We start from the raw sequence: 21,801 nt of genomic DNA on the forward strand, positions 1-21,801 counted from the left end.
ATGAAAAATATACAAGATGCCATGGCCAATATGGAAATAAAAGAGAATCAACTCAGAGAACAAATTAAAGAAGTTAGATCATGGGCTAACATAGTAAAGGGACCAGCAAACACTTCTATTGACAACATAGAAAAGCAAGTTTGGAGACAGATTAGAGAGGAAAAAGAAAGAAATGAGAAAGCAGCAAATATTATCATCAAAGGACTACGAGACTATGGAGAACAGGAGAAAACAACGAATTTAGTTAAAGACTTCTTTAAAGACCAATTAGACTGGCATGGAACAACTATACAAGCACAAAGAATCAGAAAATGGATTAGAGGAGGCAAAGACAAACATGTTAGAGTGACAATGAGGAATACAGGAGATAAAAACAACATTTTCAGCAAGAGGAGGTTTCTTAGAGGCACACACATATATCTTGATGATGACCTCACCGTAACTTAGCAAGAAGAAAGGAGGAAGGAATGGGAAAAAGTGAAAACAACGAGAGAAAATGGCAAGTGGGCGTGGCTACAAAATGGCAAAGCCCAAATTAACGACAAAATCACAAACAATAAATAGGAACTCGGGCCCACCTAGGAACATTTAACTATAGTTAGTAGAAACTGTAGAGGTTATCCTTGGAGAAGAGGACCTGGGTTAGGGCCGATAGCTAAAGATAATGACATCATTATGCTTACCGAGACACATAAGCATGATGGATGTAGGGTTCCAGATTTTGAAGGGTATAAGAAGGTATCACTGTGGAATGAGAAGATAGATAATGGTAAGGGACATGGAGGCATCAGATGTAAACAATCAATATATTTGGATTAAAATAACGGAGAATCAGATTACTACGAGGGTGGCTGTTTGTTACTTCGCCCCAAAAGGCTAAAAAATGTATAAAAAGCATAGATTGGATCGAGAAAACCCTTTCGCTACACTCAAAAAAGACATAGCAGCCTTTAGCTTTCTAGGGGAAATAATGATAATAGGGGATATCAATGCTAGAACAACAAACAACCAAACTCTCAATCTTAAGGAGAGTTACAGTGAAAACAGAAACCCAGTTTGGCTTGAAGAAGAAGGGACACAAAAATGGGAAAGATCTTTGCAGGATAGCATGGGAAAGATTAATCATTTTGGTGCCGAATTACTAAGTTTATGCTGCCTATATAACATGGTCATATGTAACGGTTTGGAAAAGTGGCCTAAATCAGGTGGAATCACATGCAAAAGATACAATGGACAAAGTGTTGTTGACTATGTAATATGCTCGCAAGAATATGTCGCAAAGATAATTAACTTTGATATAGAGGACTACCCCATGGAGCTAAAATCTGATCATAACCCCATTTTGATAAGGGTAGCCACTCACTTTAAAGATCAACATATTGTCCCAAAACCTTTACAAAAGAGGAAGAGGATTCCGATTGGCAAAGTTTTAATGACACAAGAAAACCATGCTACTTTCCAAAACTCTCTTTTGCGGCTGTCTAGAGTTCTGGAAAACCATCCCGAGTCTGATAAATAACATTTCATGGACAAGGATAATCTTGTTCTTACTATCATTAAAGCATTGGAGGAGTGTAAAAGATCTAAGGCCACTAGAGAAGCCAAGAACACTTTTCCGGCTAATCCGTGGTTTGATGAAGAATGCAAAACAACAAAAAGAAATTGGAAAAAGAACATAAATAAAGAAAGTAAAGAGGAGTATGATCAGCTGATTAAAAAGAAGAAAGGAGAGTCTGTAAATAAGAGAAGAATCGAGTTGATTAATCTTGGTAAAAACAACCCCAGAAAGTTTTGGAAAGAACTTCAGTAGAGAAAAACTCAGTTAGAGAACAAAATAACAGGAACCAAATGGCTGGAATATGCCAAGACTCTCTACAAGTGTGATCTAGGAGAACGTAGAACCATGGAAACAGGGCCTACAGGGGAGTTATTCAGCGAAAATGATATTATCTAAGGCATAAAGAGGTTAGTTGCCGGTAAAGTGCAAGATATAGATGGGCTTCAAGCTGAATATTAAAATGGGGTGTTGAAACCCTTACACCACACATCACTAAAATTTTCAACAGTGTCAATAGAGAAGGTTTCCCTGTAAAATGGACAACAAGTGTGGTGATCCCACTCCACAAAAGTGGAGATATAAATAATCCTTCTAATTACCGAACCATCATGATCAATCCACTTTTTGGCAAGTTATTTGGCAGCTTGGTAGAACAAAAAATTAGCAACTGGGTTGAAACAGAAGGCAAACGTGCAATAGGGCAAGCAGGCTTTAGACCGAAGCACTCTACTATAGATCATGACATCACTCTTAGATACTTGATTGAGAAAGTTTGGGACACTCCGGGGAACAAGGCTTTTTGTTGTTTCGTGGACTTTAAAAAAGCATTCGACACAGTGCTACGTAATAAATTATGGGATAGAATGGAAGAGTTGGAAGTTCCTAAAGAACTTAGGTCAGCAGTTTACAGATTATATGAGCAGGTCAAAGCCAAAATCAGAACGACAGAAGGGCTATCAGAAAACTTTGACAGCAACATCGGGGTTAAGCAAGGGTGTCCGTTATCTCCAACTTTATTCAGGCTCTATATTGACAAATTAGAAGAGTGGATAAACAAGACCAATGGTGAGGGAGTGCAGCTAGCCCACTTTGTGATAAGATTGCTCTTATATGCGGATGATCTCATAATTCTTGCTAGAACAGCTATAGGTTTGAAAGAGCACTTGACAACACTAGAAATTTTTTGTCATGAAGTTGGAATGCAAGTTAACACTAGTAAAACCAAAATTATGATCTTCTCGCTGAAGAAGAATAGGGGCATACAAGACGAGTTTCTATTGGAAAATAGCCCACTTGAGATTGTGGAAGAGTACAAATACTTGGGCATCGATTTTCATAACAAACTCAATTGGGATACTTGCAGATCAAAAATGATCAAAGGGGGATGGAAGGCGTTATACTCTTTACAAAACAAGTGCAGGAATGCAAAATTATGGGATTGGACGACCATGAAAACCCTTTTTGGTTTGCTGGTCACTCCGGTTATTTTATACGGATGTGAAGTGTGGGGAGGTAGTATGTCCGAACAAAAATGGCAGCAAGTAGAAAGAATTCAAAAACACTTCATCACATGCAATCTTAAAGTCAAGACCACAGTTCCGTATGAGATCCTTTTGGTGGAGGTGGGTTCCTATCCACTAGAAGCCGTTGCTTTGGTCCGAATGATAAGCTACTTAAAGAAAACCCAAGGTCTGGAAACACATCGTTGGCCCAAGTTGATCATAGAGGAAAAACTTGTGAGGCGGAAAAGCACATGGATGAAGCAAAATGACAAATGGATGCGAAAATGGGATATCAACATCCAAACTTGCCCGGATAACATTACAGAAATAAAAAAGTTTGTCAATGAAAAATTTCACAATATTTTGTGGACAAGACGCATAGGGCGGAAAAAATCCTATTACATTAAAGAATTTAATCCCACTTATAGTCATGATGAAAAGGCCTATATAAGAGCACCTATTAACTGGAAAGCAAAAATGTTGATGGCACAACTTAGCACTAGTTCACATCAGCTGCGATGTGAAACTGGTAGGTGGCAAGTTCCAAAGGAAGAGTGGGCAGACAGAACATGTTTATTTTGTAATATGAGAATAGTTGAGACAGAGCAACACTTTGTCAAGGACTGCCAGGCTTACAATGACATCATATCTGATTATACAAAAATATTGCAGAATAAGGACTTCAAATATTTATTCGAGGAAGATCAAGTGAAGAGAGCAGCGGATTTGATTACCAAACTTCAGAGAAGGAGAGACAAATTATCCAAAACTTTACAACTGACTAGTTCCGCCCCTGACTTGGGAGGGTGATTGCATGGGTCCCATAGACTACTTTAGTCTCGTGGACGTCATTAAAATCTATCATATCATATCATATCATCCATACCTACCATCCTTTGCTATAAAACAAAATCTACCCTAGTGATTATGAGTGACGCTTTAAAAACATTTTAAATTTGTGCCTATTTTAAATTTTTTTCATAGCCTCGGCACTCAATGATATTAGTCCACGTACAAAGAATCTCTATGGAAGGAAAGAGTGACATCATGCAACACTAGCTACCGAATAAAGGCGCACACATAGCAATAGTTTCTCGCAAAGTTCAGTTAGCCTTGTCAGACACCGTTGGAGAAGGCCAATGGGTGAAGACATCATCAAAGCAATTTGATCGTCAGAGTGCTCCACTAGGCTAGGGTGTGGAACGCAAGAAATGTTGGTTGTCAATTCATTCCTTTGGAATATGTTCTTGGATAGATGCTAAGCATCCAAATTCCTGGTCAAAATCAAATTTTATAGTTTGTCCTAACATCATTTTGATTTTTGGCGTTCCGCAGAGTTGGGAATAAAGGGGTGTTCCTATAAAAAGGCAATAATAAATAAAAACAAGGAGAACCGTGAGAAGCACAAACCAGCCTTCTAGATCTTTCTGTATATCCTTCTTGAATAGAGTCCATGGCGGAGGCGAAGCCCCAAACCAAGAAAGAGATATCTCTGGCCGGAATATTTGCCAGCAGTGCATTCAGTGCCTGTTGGGCCGAGGTACACTTCATTTTGTGTTTGCTGTAAATGCATCTCGCAGTTTTTTTTCCCTCTTCTCCGTGGGAATGAGATTATATTGTATTTCAGATCCATGCTTACCCGTTTTTCCTCCATTTTTTCGACAAGTGGAATGTATGTAAAACTATATTATTCATGTTCTCTGTCCCTCCTCCTCTCTATATATGATTTTGACTAGCATGTGGAATGGGATTCGAACCACGAATCTATTGATGATTTGCAAGGTATCAATATGTATTTTTCATCGCTTGGATATGACTGTATTTTAACTCACTTTCCGTAGATATGTACGATCCCCATTGACACTGCAAAGGTGAGGCTTCAATTGCAAGGAAAACAAACAGGAGGGGAAGCATTGAAATATAAGGGCATGTTTGGTACGATAGCCACCATTGCGAGGGAAGAAGGGGCTGCATCTCTGTGGAAGGGCATAGTCCCCGGCTTACATCGTCAATGCCTCTTTGGTGGACTACGGATCGGACTTTATGAGCCTGTGAGTTCATTCTTTTTACTCTCCTCTGCTTGTGTTTTAATGTGACAGAGCACAATCTTCGTTTTTATTCTAAGTTAGACTCCATTTAATTCTTCAAAGGGTACATTATTCCGCAGCATTTTTAGAGTGAAAAATACATATTGCCATGATAATGCATGCTGGGATTTCAGCCAGTAGCGTTTGGACTTTCAACTGCTCCACAGGCAACATAATCTTTGAGTGTATTATAAACACGCCTTGGTTGTTTGCACTCAGTGTCTGTCTCTGTTTCACTTGGACAAATCACTACCCATTGTCCACCCAATCAGTTCCCCCTCCCATATTATCCCTGATATAGAATTGGGTGGAAGTGGAACCTATATACTTGCATCATTGGTGATCTCAGAATGTATCATTTTATGGAAACTGAAATTTGCATTCCTTGTAAGGATTATCTTTTAATTTACCTTACATTGCCTCTTACATATAAGAAAGTATTCAACGGAGTTTGATTTTCATGGGGTATAAGACTTACCTTTTGTCATAAAGTCACTGTTGCCACTTACCAGTGTGTGATAATCTATTATTATTAGTATTTAGAATCCTGAACAAGTGTTAGGTTTATTTATTTGTTGTTCTTAAATTTTTTAATATAGGAATTAATATCTGGTGGAACTCATGAAGTGAATAATGTGTAAACCACGGTGACTTCCATCCGTAAGCTGCCTCCACCCATGTGGAAGGTGAATTAATGGAATTGAATCTGTAATCATTTGTTTTTAGCTTTTTATTTGCTATCACTCAAACTAAATATAAGGAGATGAACTCCTTTGTAATAATCATTCTAGTATTTTTTCTTTTATAATAATATATTGTGTCACTGTCTTATGCTATATACCTAATTTGTGTTTTTTTCATTTTTATAATATGGTATTAGAGCCAAGGATCGTAGGAATTCCAGTTCAAAAAACGTTGTGTGGAAAATCAAGTTGTGCAAGGAGCAAGGGTGTGCAGGAAACAGAAAATTGCAAGCATTTTTGTAAGTATCATTCATACAAAATCACGAGAAGAATAACCTGTCATAGGTTTCAATGAGGGCAGAAATTCAAATCTCAGATCTCATGGCCTAATCATGCTTGAAGGATGCACTCCACCCGTGACACATCAACAAGGAAAAAGGGATTATAGCCAAGAAAAAATGTGGGTTTCTATGTCAAAGATTTGTGTCATGGGGATTCACAATCACGAGGTAGAGGAGGTCATGGGAGGTAGGAAGTTGATATTTCTTGTTTCAAAAGATCAAGGGATTTGCAGCAATCATGGCTAGGGGTTTTTGCAGTCATGATGGCTCTCTAAAGCCACGTCTAGGGCATGATTTTCAGAACACAGCTAGTACATGTACACATTGTCAATTTTTTTTGTCTGCATTGAATTTCTTTAAAGGTCCAAAAATTAATAAGGGTAATTTTTCTAAGAATGGAAATTCCATTATAAGACTATTTTGACCTCAACTTCTATACCTAGAAGTGAAAATCCAAATGCAACTTGTGAACTTAATGTGTTGGGAGTCGTAAATGGGAATAAGAAACCACTTACATGTGTGAATAAGTTACTAGATTGGCACAACAAAGATGACAAAACCAAAACCATTTTTTTTTTCAATTGATAAGAGGCCGAAGCTAAGATTAATTTTTTTTTTTGGATCAGTAAGAGGCCGAAGCCAAGATTAATTATTATGTGTTGCGATTAATTATTGTTATTTATTAAGCGCGAGCGTGAGTAGATTCAAACCCAAGACCTCTTTGATAAGAGGCTCACAACTTACCATTGTGTTGTAGGCTCTTGCCTAACTGAAGCTAATATTAATTAGTATTATGTTTTTGTGATTAATTATTATTTATATTCGAGTAGACTCGAACCTAAGACCTCCCACATAAGAGGCTCACAATTTACTGTTGTGTTGTAGGCTCTTGCCTAAAAAAAACCAAAACCATTATTAGTTATGCTCTCTTTGATTTTGATTTGGAAAAATTATCCATAGAAAATTTCCAAAGCTTTTGAAAAATATGGTCAGAACAAAAGCAACTAATTTAAACTTTTCTCAGAATCTTTAGCTACATAGACATGATATGGTTGGTGGAGTCACTATGTCTAGCCACATAAATAATCTGAGATATCTCATCAGTTAGCTAGTCAAAGTCAATGCTATGGTAGACTATGATGATGCCAAAGCCATTTTGTTAAATAGTCTATCTTCTAAATTCAACAAAGTCATTTTTACTCTGAATTAGGTGCATTTGCAAACTTTGGAAGACATGATTTCACCTCAAGTAGCAAAGAAAAGAGAACAATTGCAAGAGATATAGGAGATGGTGTAATACCCCAAAATTGGCTCATTGCCACGATCACCAATTTCGGTCTATTTCAATCAATCCTAAGTCCTACGTCACTAGGCAATTCCTATTCTGCTACTCGCTACTTGACTTAATTGTCAAATGCAGGAAAGCCTAATTTGCATTCATCATACTTATTATTTAATTCCTATAGTATTTACCCATATTAGTTGCATTGAACCTATTTGATTTAAATTTAATATAATCTAAAGTATTCATACTTTATTAAATTAAATTATCACCTAAGGCTGATTTACTAAGGAATTAAATTTATTTAATTTAATAAATATGCCTATTCTAATTAATTGAATGAAATTATTTAATTAAATGGAAAAGGTATTTATGAGGTCATATCTCATTTTATTAAATTAAATATCTTTCCTAATTCTACTCTTCAGTTCAAAATGGAAAATCTTAGTTAACTATTGATCAAATTAGAAGTGATCCAAATCACTTGCTCTCACACTGAAGTCTATCTGAGTTAACTGTTTCTTGCACTCCGGATCTGAGGCAGTTAACTCCATCTAAATTTGGAATCTTCCACTATGACTGAAACTATACTTCAATCCTCACTGTCGATCCGAGTTGATTTCAACCATTGATCAATTCGTGAACTCTATTTAAAGGACTCTTAATTCCCTCATTAGAAGGGTTGAAGATTATTGCTACCGAATTGCTGCTGCATTTTATACTCATTTTAGCTCACATATTCCCATATGTTTACATTCTTAGCTTAATCTCATCTAGTTCTTAAAAATGCATATGGTTAATCTAGTTTGATTTACATTTTCTTAGATTAATTGCATCTTTCATATAAAATAATTGCATATCACATAGATTAATTGCATTCAAAATCCTTCATTCTTAGAGGGTCTGGTTGCCTATACCTCCAATTTGAGGAAATTAAACAGGCAAAATCCCTTTAGATAGGAGGCAACGGGTCGCACTGTCGAGTGTCTTGGATGAACAATTCAATGTTCATTCCAGGATGACTTCGCAGGTAATGACCACATTGAAGTGTGTGTGTTAAACAGAGGCCACATATTCATGCATACAGATGGTACTCAACCTGAGGTGGCATTTTAGTATTTACTCAAGAAGCAATCACAGGAGATTAGATAAAGAGAAAGGGGAGATTGAATGTTATTAAAGTTTAGTAGTTGCAGGAGATATCTGCGTACCTGTGATTGCATCAGCATTGTATTTGAGACATTTGCTGCTGCATTATCTAATCCTATAATAATATGACAAGGCTGCGAAGAGTCTTTTATGACCGATCTTTCATATGAAGTGCCACGTCTTTTGAAGATCATGAAGAGTCTTCAGCATTAAGTAATGAAGAGTTAAGACAATGAAATGTTAAAACAACAAAGGGGTCTTCACTTTGTAATGGCAAGATAATGAAGGGTCAAGGCAATTTTATATATTCTTCAGGAGGAGTTATATGAAAACATATTGACATTTTGTGTTTTTGAATATTACTGCAGTTTGAGCCTTATGTTTGGGCATATTGTATTTTAGACTTATTCTGATTATTCAATAAAAGTTATTTTATTTTGTGGCTGGGTTCTTTTGCCGCCTCAAGTTGCAGGTTTTTCTTAGTATAAATTGTTGTCTTAGCATTCATTATTGCTTCTGTTCTGATGTTATTGTTGTTTATCTTTATTTCTAGGCAAAAAATTAACAAATGTTACTATTGCAAGAAAACATATCACACAACCTAGAACCATAGAATTTAAGCCAATGATGTTCTCAAGGGAAAGCTTAAAGACAATCCATATGAATCTGATTTACGACCATTGTTGAATGTCCATCGGATGTTGATTTTGGCGAATAATTCATTGATAAAGAATGCATGTTTTAAGAATTCCACACTCTGAAGATAGGAAGGAATTTAGTATAGATGAAGCTTGACATGGATGATTGACTAATTATTTTGGGAGTTTGTGGATCTTCAAAATTATATCTTCTTAAGGGTCATGAGACAACTTGATGGAGCATTGTGGATATAGCTCAACATTGATGGTTGTTCAATAACTTGGGAGATTTTTAATTTTAGAGTTTGGCAAGGTGGAATACTGGAGTTCTACTTGATCCAAGAACTATTTTCAAAGAGAAGAATCTAAAGAATACATGGTTCCATTTGGTTATGTTGTTATTAGTTTAGGGTGTTAGTATGTTGTGCTTTTAGTAGAGTAAGCTGTAAGAGAGGGGGTTAGAATATAAGACTTACCTTTTGTAATAAAGATACTATAGTGATTTAATGATATTGTAATAATAGTAGCCATTATTAGCATTAAATATCTTGGACAAATGTCTTAGTTATTGTTGGTTACATCTCTCAATCTTTATTCAAAGATGTAAACTCCTTTGTAATTGTCACTCCAATATTTTATAATAGTAGTGTAGCTTTCTATATACCTTTTTTGTGTTTATTTAATGAAACCAAGGACTCACAACCCCCTAGCCCCCACAAAAAAAACTTGAAGTGGTCGTCCCTGCATTGGTTACTTGGAGTACCCAAGGGCCCCCACTTCCGTCATTGCCTAACCATGCCACTATAAAATATAACTTATATTTATATGTTATATTTTATATAAATTCTCTTGCTGTCTAAGACGAGAAAATGGATAGGTATAAACAAGTTTCAAAGAGGAAATTCCTTTGGGCATGGCAAATACTACCTTTTCCAAAGGAATCCAAATTCCTCGGACCCTCCAAAATTCCACCCCTTGCAAAAGTGAGTTCCAAATCCAAATTGGTGAGAAAAAGTGAAAGCAGATGCACAAATGTTGTTTCTTTGAGAAGTTGCAAAGATGAAAATTCCTTTGTGCATAGTGGATTTTGCCAACCCCAGAGCAATCCAAATTGCTCGACATACTTGATTCAGCTCCCCTTTTCTTACTAAGATTCCTCTGCTTCCCCTTGATAAAGGATACTCCTCTTATTAACACAACTACACCCAACAAAATAGAGAAATAAAAACAAATTGCAAGAAATGAAATTTGCTTTCTATTATCTCCAAAAGCCACATGGGCATTTTCCTTACAATATTTTGCAAGCCAAGGCTACCATTGTCATGTCCCCTCTCTAGTCTGACTAGCAAAGTCATGAGAGTTGGCCTATTATTGGAGTCTTGTAGGCTAGTAGTGGTGGATAGAGACTCATACTAGATACTTAGTGACTAGAGTTGGTGCTACAGTCAGTTTGAGAGCTAGTCGAGGCAGTTCCTTAATTTTTGGAATTTACCTAAAATTTAGGAGGTTGTGGCAGTGATCAGACTTGAGGCTCCTCGGGACCAGTATATGGTTTCAATTTTAGGGTGACAAGGTATATTCCCTAGTTTCTAGGAGCATCCCTAGTTTTTAGGGATGGGATTGCAAGTTGGCCCACATTGCTCGACATCAGTCATAGGCAGGTGACATGACCCGTTCACTGATTATTTGGTTGGTTTGGCTTCTAGTTGAATAAAAGGAATATTTTTTAATATTTCCTAAGTTTGCGTTTAAATAAATTAGAATAAAGCTATTTATATAGCTAATTAGATTAATAAGGGGATTTTGGCTTCATCTGGTCAAGCAGGCCTATGTGTTATAGCTTGTTGGAAAGGCCTTGAATTATTATAACTTATTTTCATCATCCGCAGGCCTTCGGACACCTAGAGTTATGTTATTTGAGGAAATGGGTGTTTTTCCTATACATAAAGGCCTTTTAATTGAGAAGATGCCATTTTATAATAAAGGGGAAGGCATATTCTCCCTTTAGGGTTTGATTGACTTTGAGAGGGAGATAAAAGGAGATGTTGACTCATTCTTTCATTATCTTTTACATCTTCATTCTTGGTATTTGTGATTTTGCTTTGAGGAGCAATTCTAGAGGACTGGGACGCAAACCCTAGAGCCTGGCTATTGGGATGCAAACCCCAATAGATGGTTTCAGCAGCATTCTACAATATGTTTTCAGCAATTGATAAAGATTGTCAAGTTCAGCGTTTGGAGGTGCTTGTGCATTGCACGTTGAGGATCTTGTTTGGTACGTTGGGATCTTCTTGCTCCCTTGGTGTGACTATAGTAGCCGTACGATTGCCTTTCAACTGGCATGTGATTTGTTGGTTGGATTACGCCAGTCATCTCTACCCTTTTGGTGCGTGATTAGTTGTAATGACCCCATCTTTTAACCTTCACATTTTCCAAAGTCTAAGTGGAGCATAAGAGGAAATTAAATTAATTTCTTATAAAGTCATTAAATAAATTAAATTAAAAGGTGACTTTATATTTAATTAATTTAATTAATTATTGTATTACAAAGGGAGAAGCTTCTAGAGTGTGTATTAATTATTGGAAAGGCGGAAGCCTCTAGTAATTTAATTTTCATTGGAAGGGGGAAGCTTCTAGCACTTGCAATTAATTAATGTTTTAGTTCCTTCTAGAAGGGTGAAGGAAAAGGATAAATAGGGGTGAAAGTCTCATTGTTGAGCATGGGATTTTTGTGAATGACATTTGATAAGAGCTTGGATGTGTGAATCACATATCTTTCTTGGCAATAGGGGATGTTCATCCTCTTTTGTAACATTCTAGACGTCATTCCCTTGGGGTTTGGCCTTTGGAATATATTGCTTTGTACTTGATTTCATCATTTTGAGAATTAACATAATTTCAGCATCAGTTCCATTTTCAGTTTGCATTAAAAAATCTATTTCGGCATTTGGTTCAGTTTTTGGGCATTCCAGGGTGCCCATTACAGTGGTATCAGAGCTATAAGTCCTGCCATCTTGTGGAGGTCTTATTGAGAATTTGGAATAGTCGGATAGAAAGAAAAATGTTTGACAAAATGAATATCAGTCCAAATCAAGAAAATGTAATGTTCAGGTTATTGGGTACATTGGAGGAGGGGTAGCGGATGCAACAAGAGCAAAATAGGTGAATGGATATGATGCAACAGGAGTAAAATAGGCGAATGGATATGATGTTGCAGTTAATGGCTAGACAGATGGGCATCAATATTAATCTAGGTGATGCCAACAATGGAAACAACAATAATAGGGGCAATGATAATGGAGGTCAAGACAACATTAATGATGGACATGACAATAATGGAAATGAGGCTGATAACTTTAGACGTGTTGCATGCTCAACTCGAACAGCCAGCTCGAGATCTGTTCTACCCACCTTCCCACCCCGAGATCCAGTTTAGCTGATTAATGAACTGCAGATTGTAGAGTTACAGGAATAGTTCGGGAGGGATTGGGAGGCTAGTGGACCGGAGTTTCAGGTGGACATTTCTCTTAGAGATTACTTGGACTTGAGGATGAGACACATGCCCAGATCAGGAGGAAGAAGTCAAAACCTTGAGCTGAGAAAGAAAGTTGGGAAACTTTCTTTACCTTATTATGATGCTTCAGGGAAGATGACCACACGAGCTTGGGTGCAGAAGATGAATACATACTTGCAGCTGAATCCTATGCTTGAAGAGGAGGCTATAAAGTATGCAGCTATTCACTTGGATGGACCGGCACATGAGTGGTGGCACCATGGCATGGTAACATTGGGACATAATCAAATCACATCTTACGAGTTCACTGAGAAGATCATAGAGAGATTTGATACCAAGGACCCCGAATTACAGTTTAAAGAGTTGGCACAACTCAAGCAGTGGGGATCAGTTGAGAAGTATATCAGTGAGTTTCAGAGGTTAGCTGTGTTGGTCACTGATATTTCAGAAAGGAGGTTAGTAGTGTTGTTTATGGATGGACTCTCAGAACTCTTACGAGGTTGGGTCAAGGGGCATGACCCAGCTACATTGCAGGAGGCCACTAAAAAGGCTTGTGACTTAGCACCTTCTTCATTTAGGAGCAAATTTCAGCACAAGGATTCTTATATGAAAAAGGACAAGGAGAAGGACAAAAAACCTTTTCACAAGGATGCTCAGCCCAAAAGAGATAAGTTGGATAATGACACCTTGAATGAATTAAGAAAGAAGAAGTTATGTTTTCATTGCAGAGAGCCTTGGGATCTATCTCATAAGTGTTCTCTCAAGGCTAAGGCAAATCAAACGGAGTATTTCTCAGCAGAAGAGTCACAATCAGAGAGAGAGGATCAACACTCTGATTCAGATGAGGATAGCACTACAGAGGAGAGCAACATTCCTGAGGATGAGAAGTCATTAGCACAATTAACTGGGGCTCAGAAGGCAATCACATTTAAGGTCAGAGGTACTATCCAAGGGCAGAAAGTGATCTCACTCATTGACACTGGGGCTACACATAATTTTATAGACGCACAATTGGTAGCTAAGAGAGGTCTATAGACTGAGGAGCACGCCAGATTTAGAGTTATGGTAGCTAATGGTGACAAACTATTATGCACTTAAAAGATATCTAATCTTCACATCAAGTTTGGAGATGGCTATGAATTGGAAGATGAGTTCTATGTGGTAGACATGGGAGACTATGATGTCATCCTTGGCATGGTATGGATGGCCTCGCTAGTAGAGTTCACACTTAACCTAGCAAAATTGGAGATGAAGTTTTAGCATGAGGGAAAAACTGTTGTACTTAGAGGACTTTCAGATGGGAGTTGCAGAGTAGTTTCCCTAAGGAGAATGCAGAGACTTTTTTGGCATAATAACATAGAGTGGGCAGTAGAATGTTTCACTATGCCAACTTCACAAGAGCCACAGGTGAAGAGTCATCCACCAGATATCCAGGAGATACTTGACAGGCACACTAAGGTATTTGGTGAGATTCTGCATGGGGTTCCTCTTGACAGGGTGATAGAGCATGTTATTGAGCTCGAGGAGGGAGCCAAACCAATCATGATTACTTCCTATTGTCATCCTAAGAAACATAAGGATGAGATAGAAAAGGCAATTAAGGAGTTGTTGGAAATAGGGCATATCAGGCCTAGTAAGAGCCCCTTTGCTTCAGCAGCAGTGTTGGTAAAGAAGAAGGATGGGACGATGCGCATGTGCATCGATTATGGGGCATTAAACAAGAAAACCATTAAGAACAGATATCCCATCCCACGAATAGATGAGCTGATTGATGAGTTACATGGTGCATGCTTTTTTTACAAAGATTGATCTACGGTCAGGGTATCATCAGATTAGGATGAGGGAGGAGGACATTAAGAAGACAGCTTTTCGGTGTCACTATGGCCACTTCGAGTTTTTGGTTATGCCATTTGGGCTAACCAATGCCCCTGTTACATTCCAGAGTTGCATGAATCAGGTATTCAGGGAGCAGCTTAGGAGATTTGTTTTGATTTTCTTTGATGACATTTTAGTCTTTAGCAAGACTTGGGAGGAGCATTTACAACATCTTGAGATGGTGTTGTCCACTTTGGAGAAAGAGTCATTGTACGCCAAGGAATTTAAGTGCGAGTTTGGGATGACTGAGCTACTATACCTTGGGCATATCATCAGCGCAGATGGAGTTTGGGTAGATCTTGAAAAGATTAGGGCTATTGTTGATTGGCCTACTCCTACGAATCTTACACAGCGTAAGGGATTCCTTGGTCTCTGCGGATTTTATAGGAGATTTGTTGAAAGATTTTCACAGATCGCTGCACCCTTGACAGACCTTACTAGGAAAGGGGCGTTCACATGGATAGAGGTAGCTCAGAGAAGCTTTGATCATTTCAAGAAGGTGATGTCATCATGTCCAGTACTAGCTCTACCAGATTTCACAAAGCCATTTGAGCTTCATTATGATGCGTCAGGAGATGGGATTGGGGTGGTCTTGATGCAGGAGAAGCATCCCATTGTTTTTGAGAGCAGGAAGCTCCGTGGAGTGGAGAGGAGCTATTCCATCTATGATCGGGAGATATTGGCTATAATGCATGCATTGGCTAAGTTTCGGTCCTACCTAGTTGGGGGAAAGTTTGTTATCAAAACCGATCACAACAACATCAAATACTTCATGAGCCAACGTGATTTGAATGATAGACAACAGAAGTGGATTACAAAGTTACAGGCCTATGACTTTGACATTGAGTTTGTCAAAGGTAAGAAGAATGTGGTGGTAGATGCTTTATCTAGGAGACCTCATATATGTGCTCTAGCTGAGATTACAGGAGATTGGAGAAATAAGATCATAGAAGAGTATGCAAGGGACACTTGGGCTTCTGGAGTAATTGCAGGCACCATACACGATGATCGTTACGTGGTGATGGACGGATTGATGAAGTTTCAGGGTAGGATATATTTGATTCCTTCATCACAATTTAGGGAGGTTATACTGAAGGCATTTCATGATGCATCTATAGCTAGACATCCAGGGGTCTTTAAGACCTACAGGCAAATTCGTGAGCGGTACATGGAAAGGGCTCAAGGATGATGTTCAGAAGCATGTCAGGGAGTGCAAGTTGCTAGCAGAATAAGGGAGAACACACATATCCTGTAGGGTTGTTACAACCTTTGCCCATTCCGGATAGGAAATGGGAAAGTATTTCTATGGACTTCATCATCGAGTTAACATGAGTACAAGGGAAAGATTGCATCTATGTGATAGTGGACTGCCTGACGAAGCTTGCTCACTTCTTTGCTATTCCATCCACTTACACAGCAACATAGGTGGCCGATCTTTTCTTCAAAGAGATATTCAGGTTACATGGGCTACCTAGTTTCATTGTCAATGATCGGGATAGTAAATTCATGAGTACTTTTTGGCAAGAACTGTTTAGGTTGTGTGGTACAAATCTTACACCTAGCACTAGTTATCATCCACAGACAGATGGGCAGACAAAGATTGTGAATAAATGGGTGGAAGGATATCTGAGGAACTATGTGACTGTGCAACAGAGGGCTTGGGTCAAATGGCTAAATATGGGAGAGTACTGTTATAACACCACTTGTCGTATGTCCATCAAGATGACTCCATTCATGGCACTATACGGTTATGAAGCACCTAGTTTCATGGATTTGGTTTTGGGGGATAGTAGAGTGCTCGAAGCAAAACGCTTCTTGCAGGATAGTCAGGATATTTTGAGGGTGCTCAAGGAGAATATACAGCAAGCCCAAAATCAACATAAATTGTATGCGGACCAGCACCAGATAGAGCGCAGTTTTGAGGTTGGGGATATGGTTTACCTGAGGCTACAACCATACAGACAGTCATCACTCAAGAAAAGTGGAGCAAAGAAGTTGAAGCCTAGGTTTTATGGTCCCTACATAGTGATTCGCAAGGTGGGCAAGGTTGCTTACGAGATTGAGCTTCCAGAGGGTAGTCAGATACATAATGTGTTTCATGTGTCAAGGCTTAAGAAAGCCATTGGTCAGAAAGTTGTGCCTTCAGTAGAATTACCACCATTAGATGAGGAGGGAAAGCTTGTATTAATTCTTGAGGCTATTCTGGATGCTAGAGAAAGGACTCTGCGAAGCAGGTTGATTAAAGAATATTTAATCAAATGGAGATATCTGCTAGAGGAAGATGCTACTTGGGAGAGTGAGTAGGTGCTACAGCAAACAGGACTGAGATTGCTCGAGGACAAGCAATTTCAAGGAGGGCAGACTGTAATGACCCCATCTTTTAACCTTCACATTCTCCAAAGTCTAAGTGGAGCATAAGAGGAAATTAAATTAATTTCTTATAAAGTCATTAAATAAATTAAATTAAAAGGTGACTTTATATTTAATTAATTTAATTAATTATTGTATTACAAAGGGAGAAGCTTCTAGAGTGTGTATAAATTATTGGAAAGGCGGAAGCCTCTAGTAATTTAATTTTTTAGAAGCACATTTAATTATTGTATTGCAAGGGAGGAGTTTCTAGAGAGTGCATTAATTATTGGAAGGGGGAAGCTTCTAGCACTTGCAATTAATTAATATTTTAGTTCCTTCTAGAAGGGTGAAGGAAAAGGATAAATAGGGGTGAAAGTCTCATTGTTGAGCATGGGATTTTTGTGAATGACATTTGATAAGAGCTTGTGTATTAATTATTGGAAAGGCGGAAGCCTCTAGTAATTTAATTTTCTAGAAGCACATTTAATTATTGTATTGCAAGGGAGGAGTTTCTAGAGAGTGCATTAATTATTGGAAGGGGGAAGCTTCTAGCATTTGCAATTAATTAATGTTTTAGTTCCTTCTAGAAGGGTGAAGGAAAAGGATAAATAAGGGTGAAAGTCTCATTGTTGAGCATGGGATTTTTGTGAATGACATTTGATAAGAGCTTAGATGTGTGAATCACTTATCTCTCTTGGCAATAGGGGACGTTCATCGTCTCTTGTAACATTCTAGACGTCATTCCCTTGGGGTTTGGCCTTTGGAACATATTGCTTTGTACTTGATTTCATCATATTGAGAATTAACATAATTTCAGCATCGGTTCCATCTTCAGTTTGCATTAAAAAATCTATTTCGGCAATTGTTTCAATTTTTGGGCATTCTAGGGTGCCCATTACACTGGTCCATTCTTGTAGCTGGTGTTTTCATTCCTTGTTTGTAAACACCTTTGCTGGCATACTGATTACATATCTTGCTTGGTACGATTTGTAGCTATTCTGGTTGACTAAATATTATATTATTTGCTGTTGTTGTTAATTATTGTTTTACTTATATTTGGAAAATGCAAAAAAGAAGAAACAATCTTTTTGCAACTTTTGTCTAATTCTCTAAGACCACAAGGAAAGGACAGGAAAATCTATTACTTTAATTAAAATTTATAGAAATTCAATGAAAGGATCCTTTTGGGATCTTTCAGTGGTATTAGAGCGTGAATCCTGCTAGCCTGTAGGGTTTTAGTGAAATTATCACAACAGGTTACAGAAAAGGGTTTGATAATTCATTTTAGCATTTGACATCTATTTTTATACATGTTCTGTGCATCCTGGTGGAGAAATACATAGGTTTTACAAGTGTAGGAGAAACCAGTGGCGAGCAGAGGTCGTCAAAGACGCAGAGACACCAACTATGGGTGAGGCGCAGGGTGCTGCTGGTGACGGCATGCCTACAGAGGCAGACGAGAGAGAGTTCATGAGAACTCTGATTGTTTCGCAGCCAAGGATAGTCCAGACACTGGACAGATTACAGGATACCTTGGAGTGGATGGAATTGGATAGGCGTAGAGGTAGACAGGAAAGACAAGGAAGGAACAGGTCGGTTTTCGTTGCGGGAAGCCAATGTAGTCATTGATGCCATGTCTCAGCAAAGAGCTCCCTTCATTTCCATAGGCAGGAACATCCATGTATTCCTGTTGTGGATAGACCATTATGCCTCAGTTTGGACAAGTTGGCCGCCGACATAGGTGCAGCCACTTGAGGTTGGATTCCAGGATTCAGTCATGGTAGCTACAACTAAGTGGAGAGACCTACCCCCAGAGGTTAGGGATGCCTTTCCCTTTCCACAATATTGTGCATAGCGTAGGGATAACACTAGGTTCAGAGTAGGCAGGGGCTACAAACCACAATAGAACAATGACCTCAGTAGAGCCACTAGGAAGATCACACTGGCTACCTATGATGACACAGGTGATTTGAGAGCACGAGCTTGGGTGCACAAGTTGGATATCTATTTATCAGTGAGATCTATGCCTGAAAGAGAGGCTATACAGTTTGCGATTTTGCATATAGATGGGGTTGCCTATGACTGGTAGCACCATGGATTGGTCACCCAGGATCACGCCATGGCACACTCCTATGCTAAATTCACCGAGCGACTCATTGCCAGGTTTGATCGTAAAGACACAAAGCTTTACTACTAGAGTTGGCACATATTAGGCAGATAGGGAATGTGGAATCTTTTGTGAATGAGTTCCAGTGTATTGCAATCATGGTTCCAGACATGTCTCATAGTCGTTGTGTGATGTTGTTCATAGAGGGTTTGCAGGACAAATTGAAGCGATTGGTATGAGCATTCAGGCCAACCACCCTCAAGGAGGGCATTGATGTTACATTTAGACTGGGCACCCCTACTACTCCTTATCAGACAGACAAGAAACCTTTTAGAGATTCTCGGCCTCCTCAAAAGGTCAACACTTCCCAGGGCATAGGGGAACCACCTTCTAGACCACCCAGGATGGACTAGGAGTCGAGGAATGAGCTGAGGAGGAAGAAACCATGCTTCTCTTGTAAGGAGCCATGGGAGCCTGAACATCGTTGCCTTAGTAAAGGCAAGGTTCATTTGATAGAGGTGACATTTGAGATAGGTGATGAGGAGATACTTGATACTGACATTGAGGATAGTCAAGAGGAGGTTGAGTAGGACCACCCTGTTGTGAGGTTTTCACACCATCGCCCCAAAACTTTGGGGACCCCCCCTTTTCCGGGTAGGCTTTGGCAATTTTTGCGGGTGTTGTAAGTCTTTGTTTGCCTTAGTGAATTTTCGAAGTTGTCTAAAGGTTTCAAATTGGTAATTTTACACCTTGGACGTCTTGGTCTCTAGGAGGGATTCGATTTATTTTCACCTGGTGCTAAACTTGATTTTTCGGAACATGTAATTTTGCCCTTAGGCCAAACAGAATTCAACAACATTTTTTTCAATGGTTAACATGATTTGGCAGGATAAATTTGCAAATTTTGAACTTTGATGGATTTTGAAAATTTGATATAAATTGTATAAGCTTGAGCATTTTCAAAATGAATTTGTTAGATTTAGTCGTTTTGGAAAATCTTGAAATTTTTTGGTGAAAAGGAAATTTTTGATAGTGAAATTGAAGTTGGAGTTTGAATTTCCACTGCCAAGAAAAGGATTTGTTTAGTTAAAAATTTGAAATCGTATTGCATAATTGAAATTGGATTAAATTGCAAAATTTCATTAATTTGGTTGAAATTTTATCTAGAGGATTTTATAAATGTTAGAGGATATTGGTAATTTGGAATTGAAAATCGATTTTGGCTTGCTAGATTTGATTTAATGATATTTTAATTACCAAAGCGTTGTTAAATGAAAATTTTGGCATCTCCTAAGCTTACCTTGTTTCTATTTTGCAATTTCGTTCAAAATTGACAATTTCAATCAAAACTGACAATTAAATGGGCCAATTTCACTATAAGACCAAGTAATTTTAATGTTGCATTTAAATTTGGGCCATTAATTAAGGGACTAACTTAATTTTGTTTTCCCTCCACGCAGGTCGGTCCACCTGGAGAGGCAAAAAGTTTGGTATAAGAGGGGCTTCCCCCCTCTTATTTCCAAATTCATTCTTTCCACCTTTTGCAAGTTGGAGCGATTTTCTTCTAAGGGAGCGAATTTCTGCCCGAAGGAATTTTTTGGGTCTGATTTTTTCCATCCTTGGCAGCAATTTTTCTCTCCTTGGTTGGGCAATTTCTGCCCTAGGTTGATTTTGTTTGGGGCCTGATTTTTGTGAGATGATGAGCGATTTTGGGGTCTGATTTTTCCTCCAAGGGCTGTGATTTTCTTCTTCAGCTATGGTGATTTTGTTTGAGGCAGAGGCAAGGCGATTTATGGTCTGAATTTTGGCAATTTTGGGCAAATTTGGAGAACCAAAATTCTGATTTAGAGCTGATTTTTTTGCCCTCCGGCAGCGATTTCCTTCATTTTGGGTGATTTTTGCAAGAAGGTCAAAATTCAGTGGCATTAGCAGATTTTGGCAAGGTTGGTGAATTTTGATGTTCGCTAGGGCATCACATTTTGAAGTGGGATTAAATTTTCTGAGATCAGATCCGAACTTGAAGAGGGCCCGATTATTGCTAAAGGTAGATTTAAGGTAAAATTCCCATTCATTTTTTGAGGTGAAGATTGGTTTTAAAGGCGGATTCTATTCCTTGTTCTTGCTTGGTTCGTTTCCCTTATCTTCTTGTTGCATTTTTCATCCACCATTTCATCGTTTCCATTGATAGGCTGAAGTTGGGAGATATAAGTGAAGATTTTATGATAGGACAATTGGAGAGGCAAAAATGAGCTAGGCCACCCTAGGATTGAAGTTGGGAGGTATAAGTGTAGTCCATCCTATGGTAACAAAGAGGCAGAAATAAGTGGTAGTCCCACCCCTAGGATTGAAGTTTGGAGATTGATAAGTGTAGAGATAGGACTTGGAGAGGCAGAAATAAGTTAGATTCCATCAATAGAAAGAAAGTTGGAGATTGGTAAGTGTAGTCCATATCATTTAGAATGAAGGGGCAGAAATAAGTGTTTAAGATGGTAGATGTTAGTGCAAGTAAGAACCCAAAGGGAACGAATACCAAAAAAGACAAGGAAGATATGATGCCTAAGACCACCTTCTCGAAAATGAGGCGAATAAGTGATACCGATATCGACATAGTGAACGTGGTACAGTTGAATGATAGACTGAAGGAAGGACGATCCCCCATGGTAAAGAAGGTCTACAAGAGCAGAATTGTACACGTGACGGCTTTCCCTCCTAC

General features: G+C 38.4%; 1 protein-coding gene across 4 annotated transcripts in view; it reads left to right on the plus strand.

Annotated features, from left to right (window-relative positions):
• The first annotated feature begins 4,131 nt into the window (after positions 1-4,131).
• LOC149543428 (mitochondrial uncoupling protein 1-like) overlaps positions 4,132-21,801 on the plus strand; it is an 80,915-nt gene continuing 63,245 nt past the window's right edge. Inside the window, exons 1-3 of one of the 4 annotated variants that reach the window (XM_089798217.1) lie at positions 4,132-4,255; positions 4,396-4,600; positions 4,902-5,111. In XM_089798217.1, the coding sequence (XP_089654343.1) occupies positions 4,514-4,600; positions 4,902-5,111 (297 nt within the window). In that variant the 5' untranslated portion in view covers positions 4,132-4,255; positions 4,396-4,513. Of the gene's footprint in view, positions 4,601-4,901; positions 5,112-21,801 lie in introns of all 4 variants that reach the window. The other 3 variants (XM_089798215.1, XM_089798216.1, XM_089798214.1) reach the window with 3 other exon arrangements.

This window comes from Cupressus sempervirens, chromosome 8 (assembly GCF_028749045.1).
Source record: "Cupressus sempervirens isolate cs-2001-9-10 chromosome 8, ASM2874904v1, whole genome shotgun sequence".
In the NCBI taxonomy this organism is placed as follows: domain Eukaryota; kingdom Viridiplantae; phylum Streptophyta; class Pinopsida; order Cupressales; family Cupressaceae; genus Cupressus; species Cupressus sempervirens.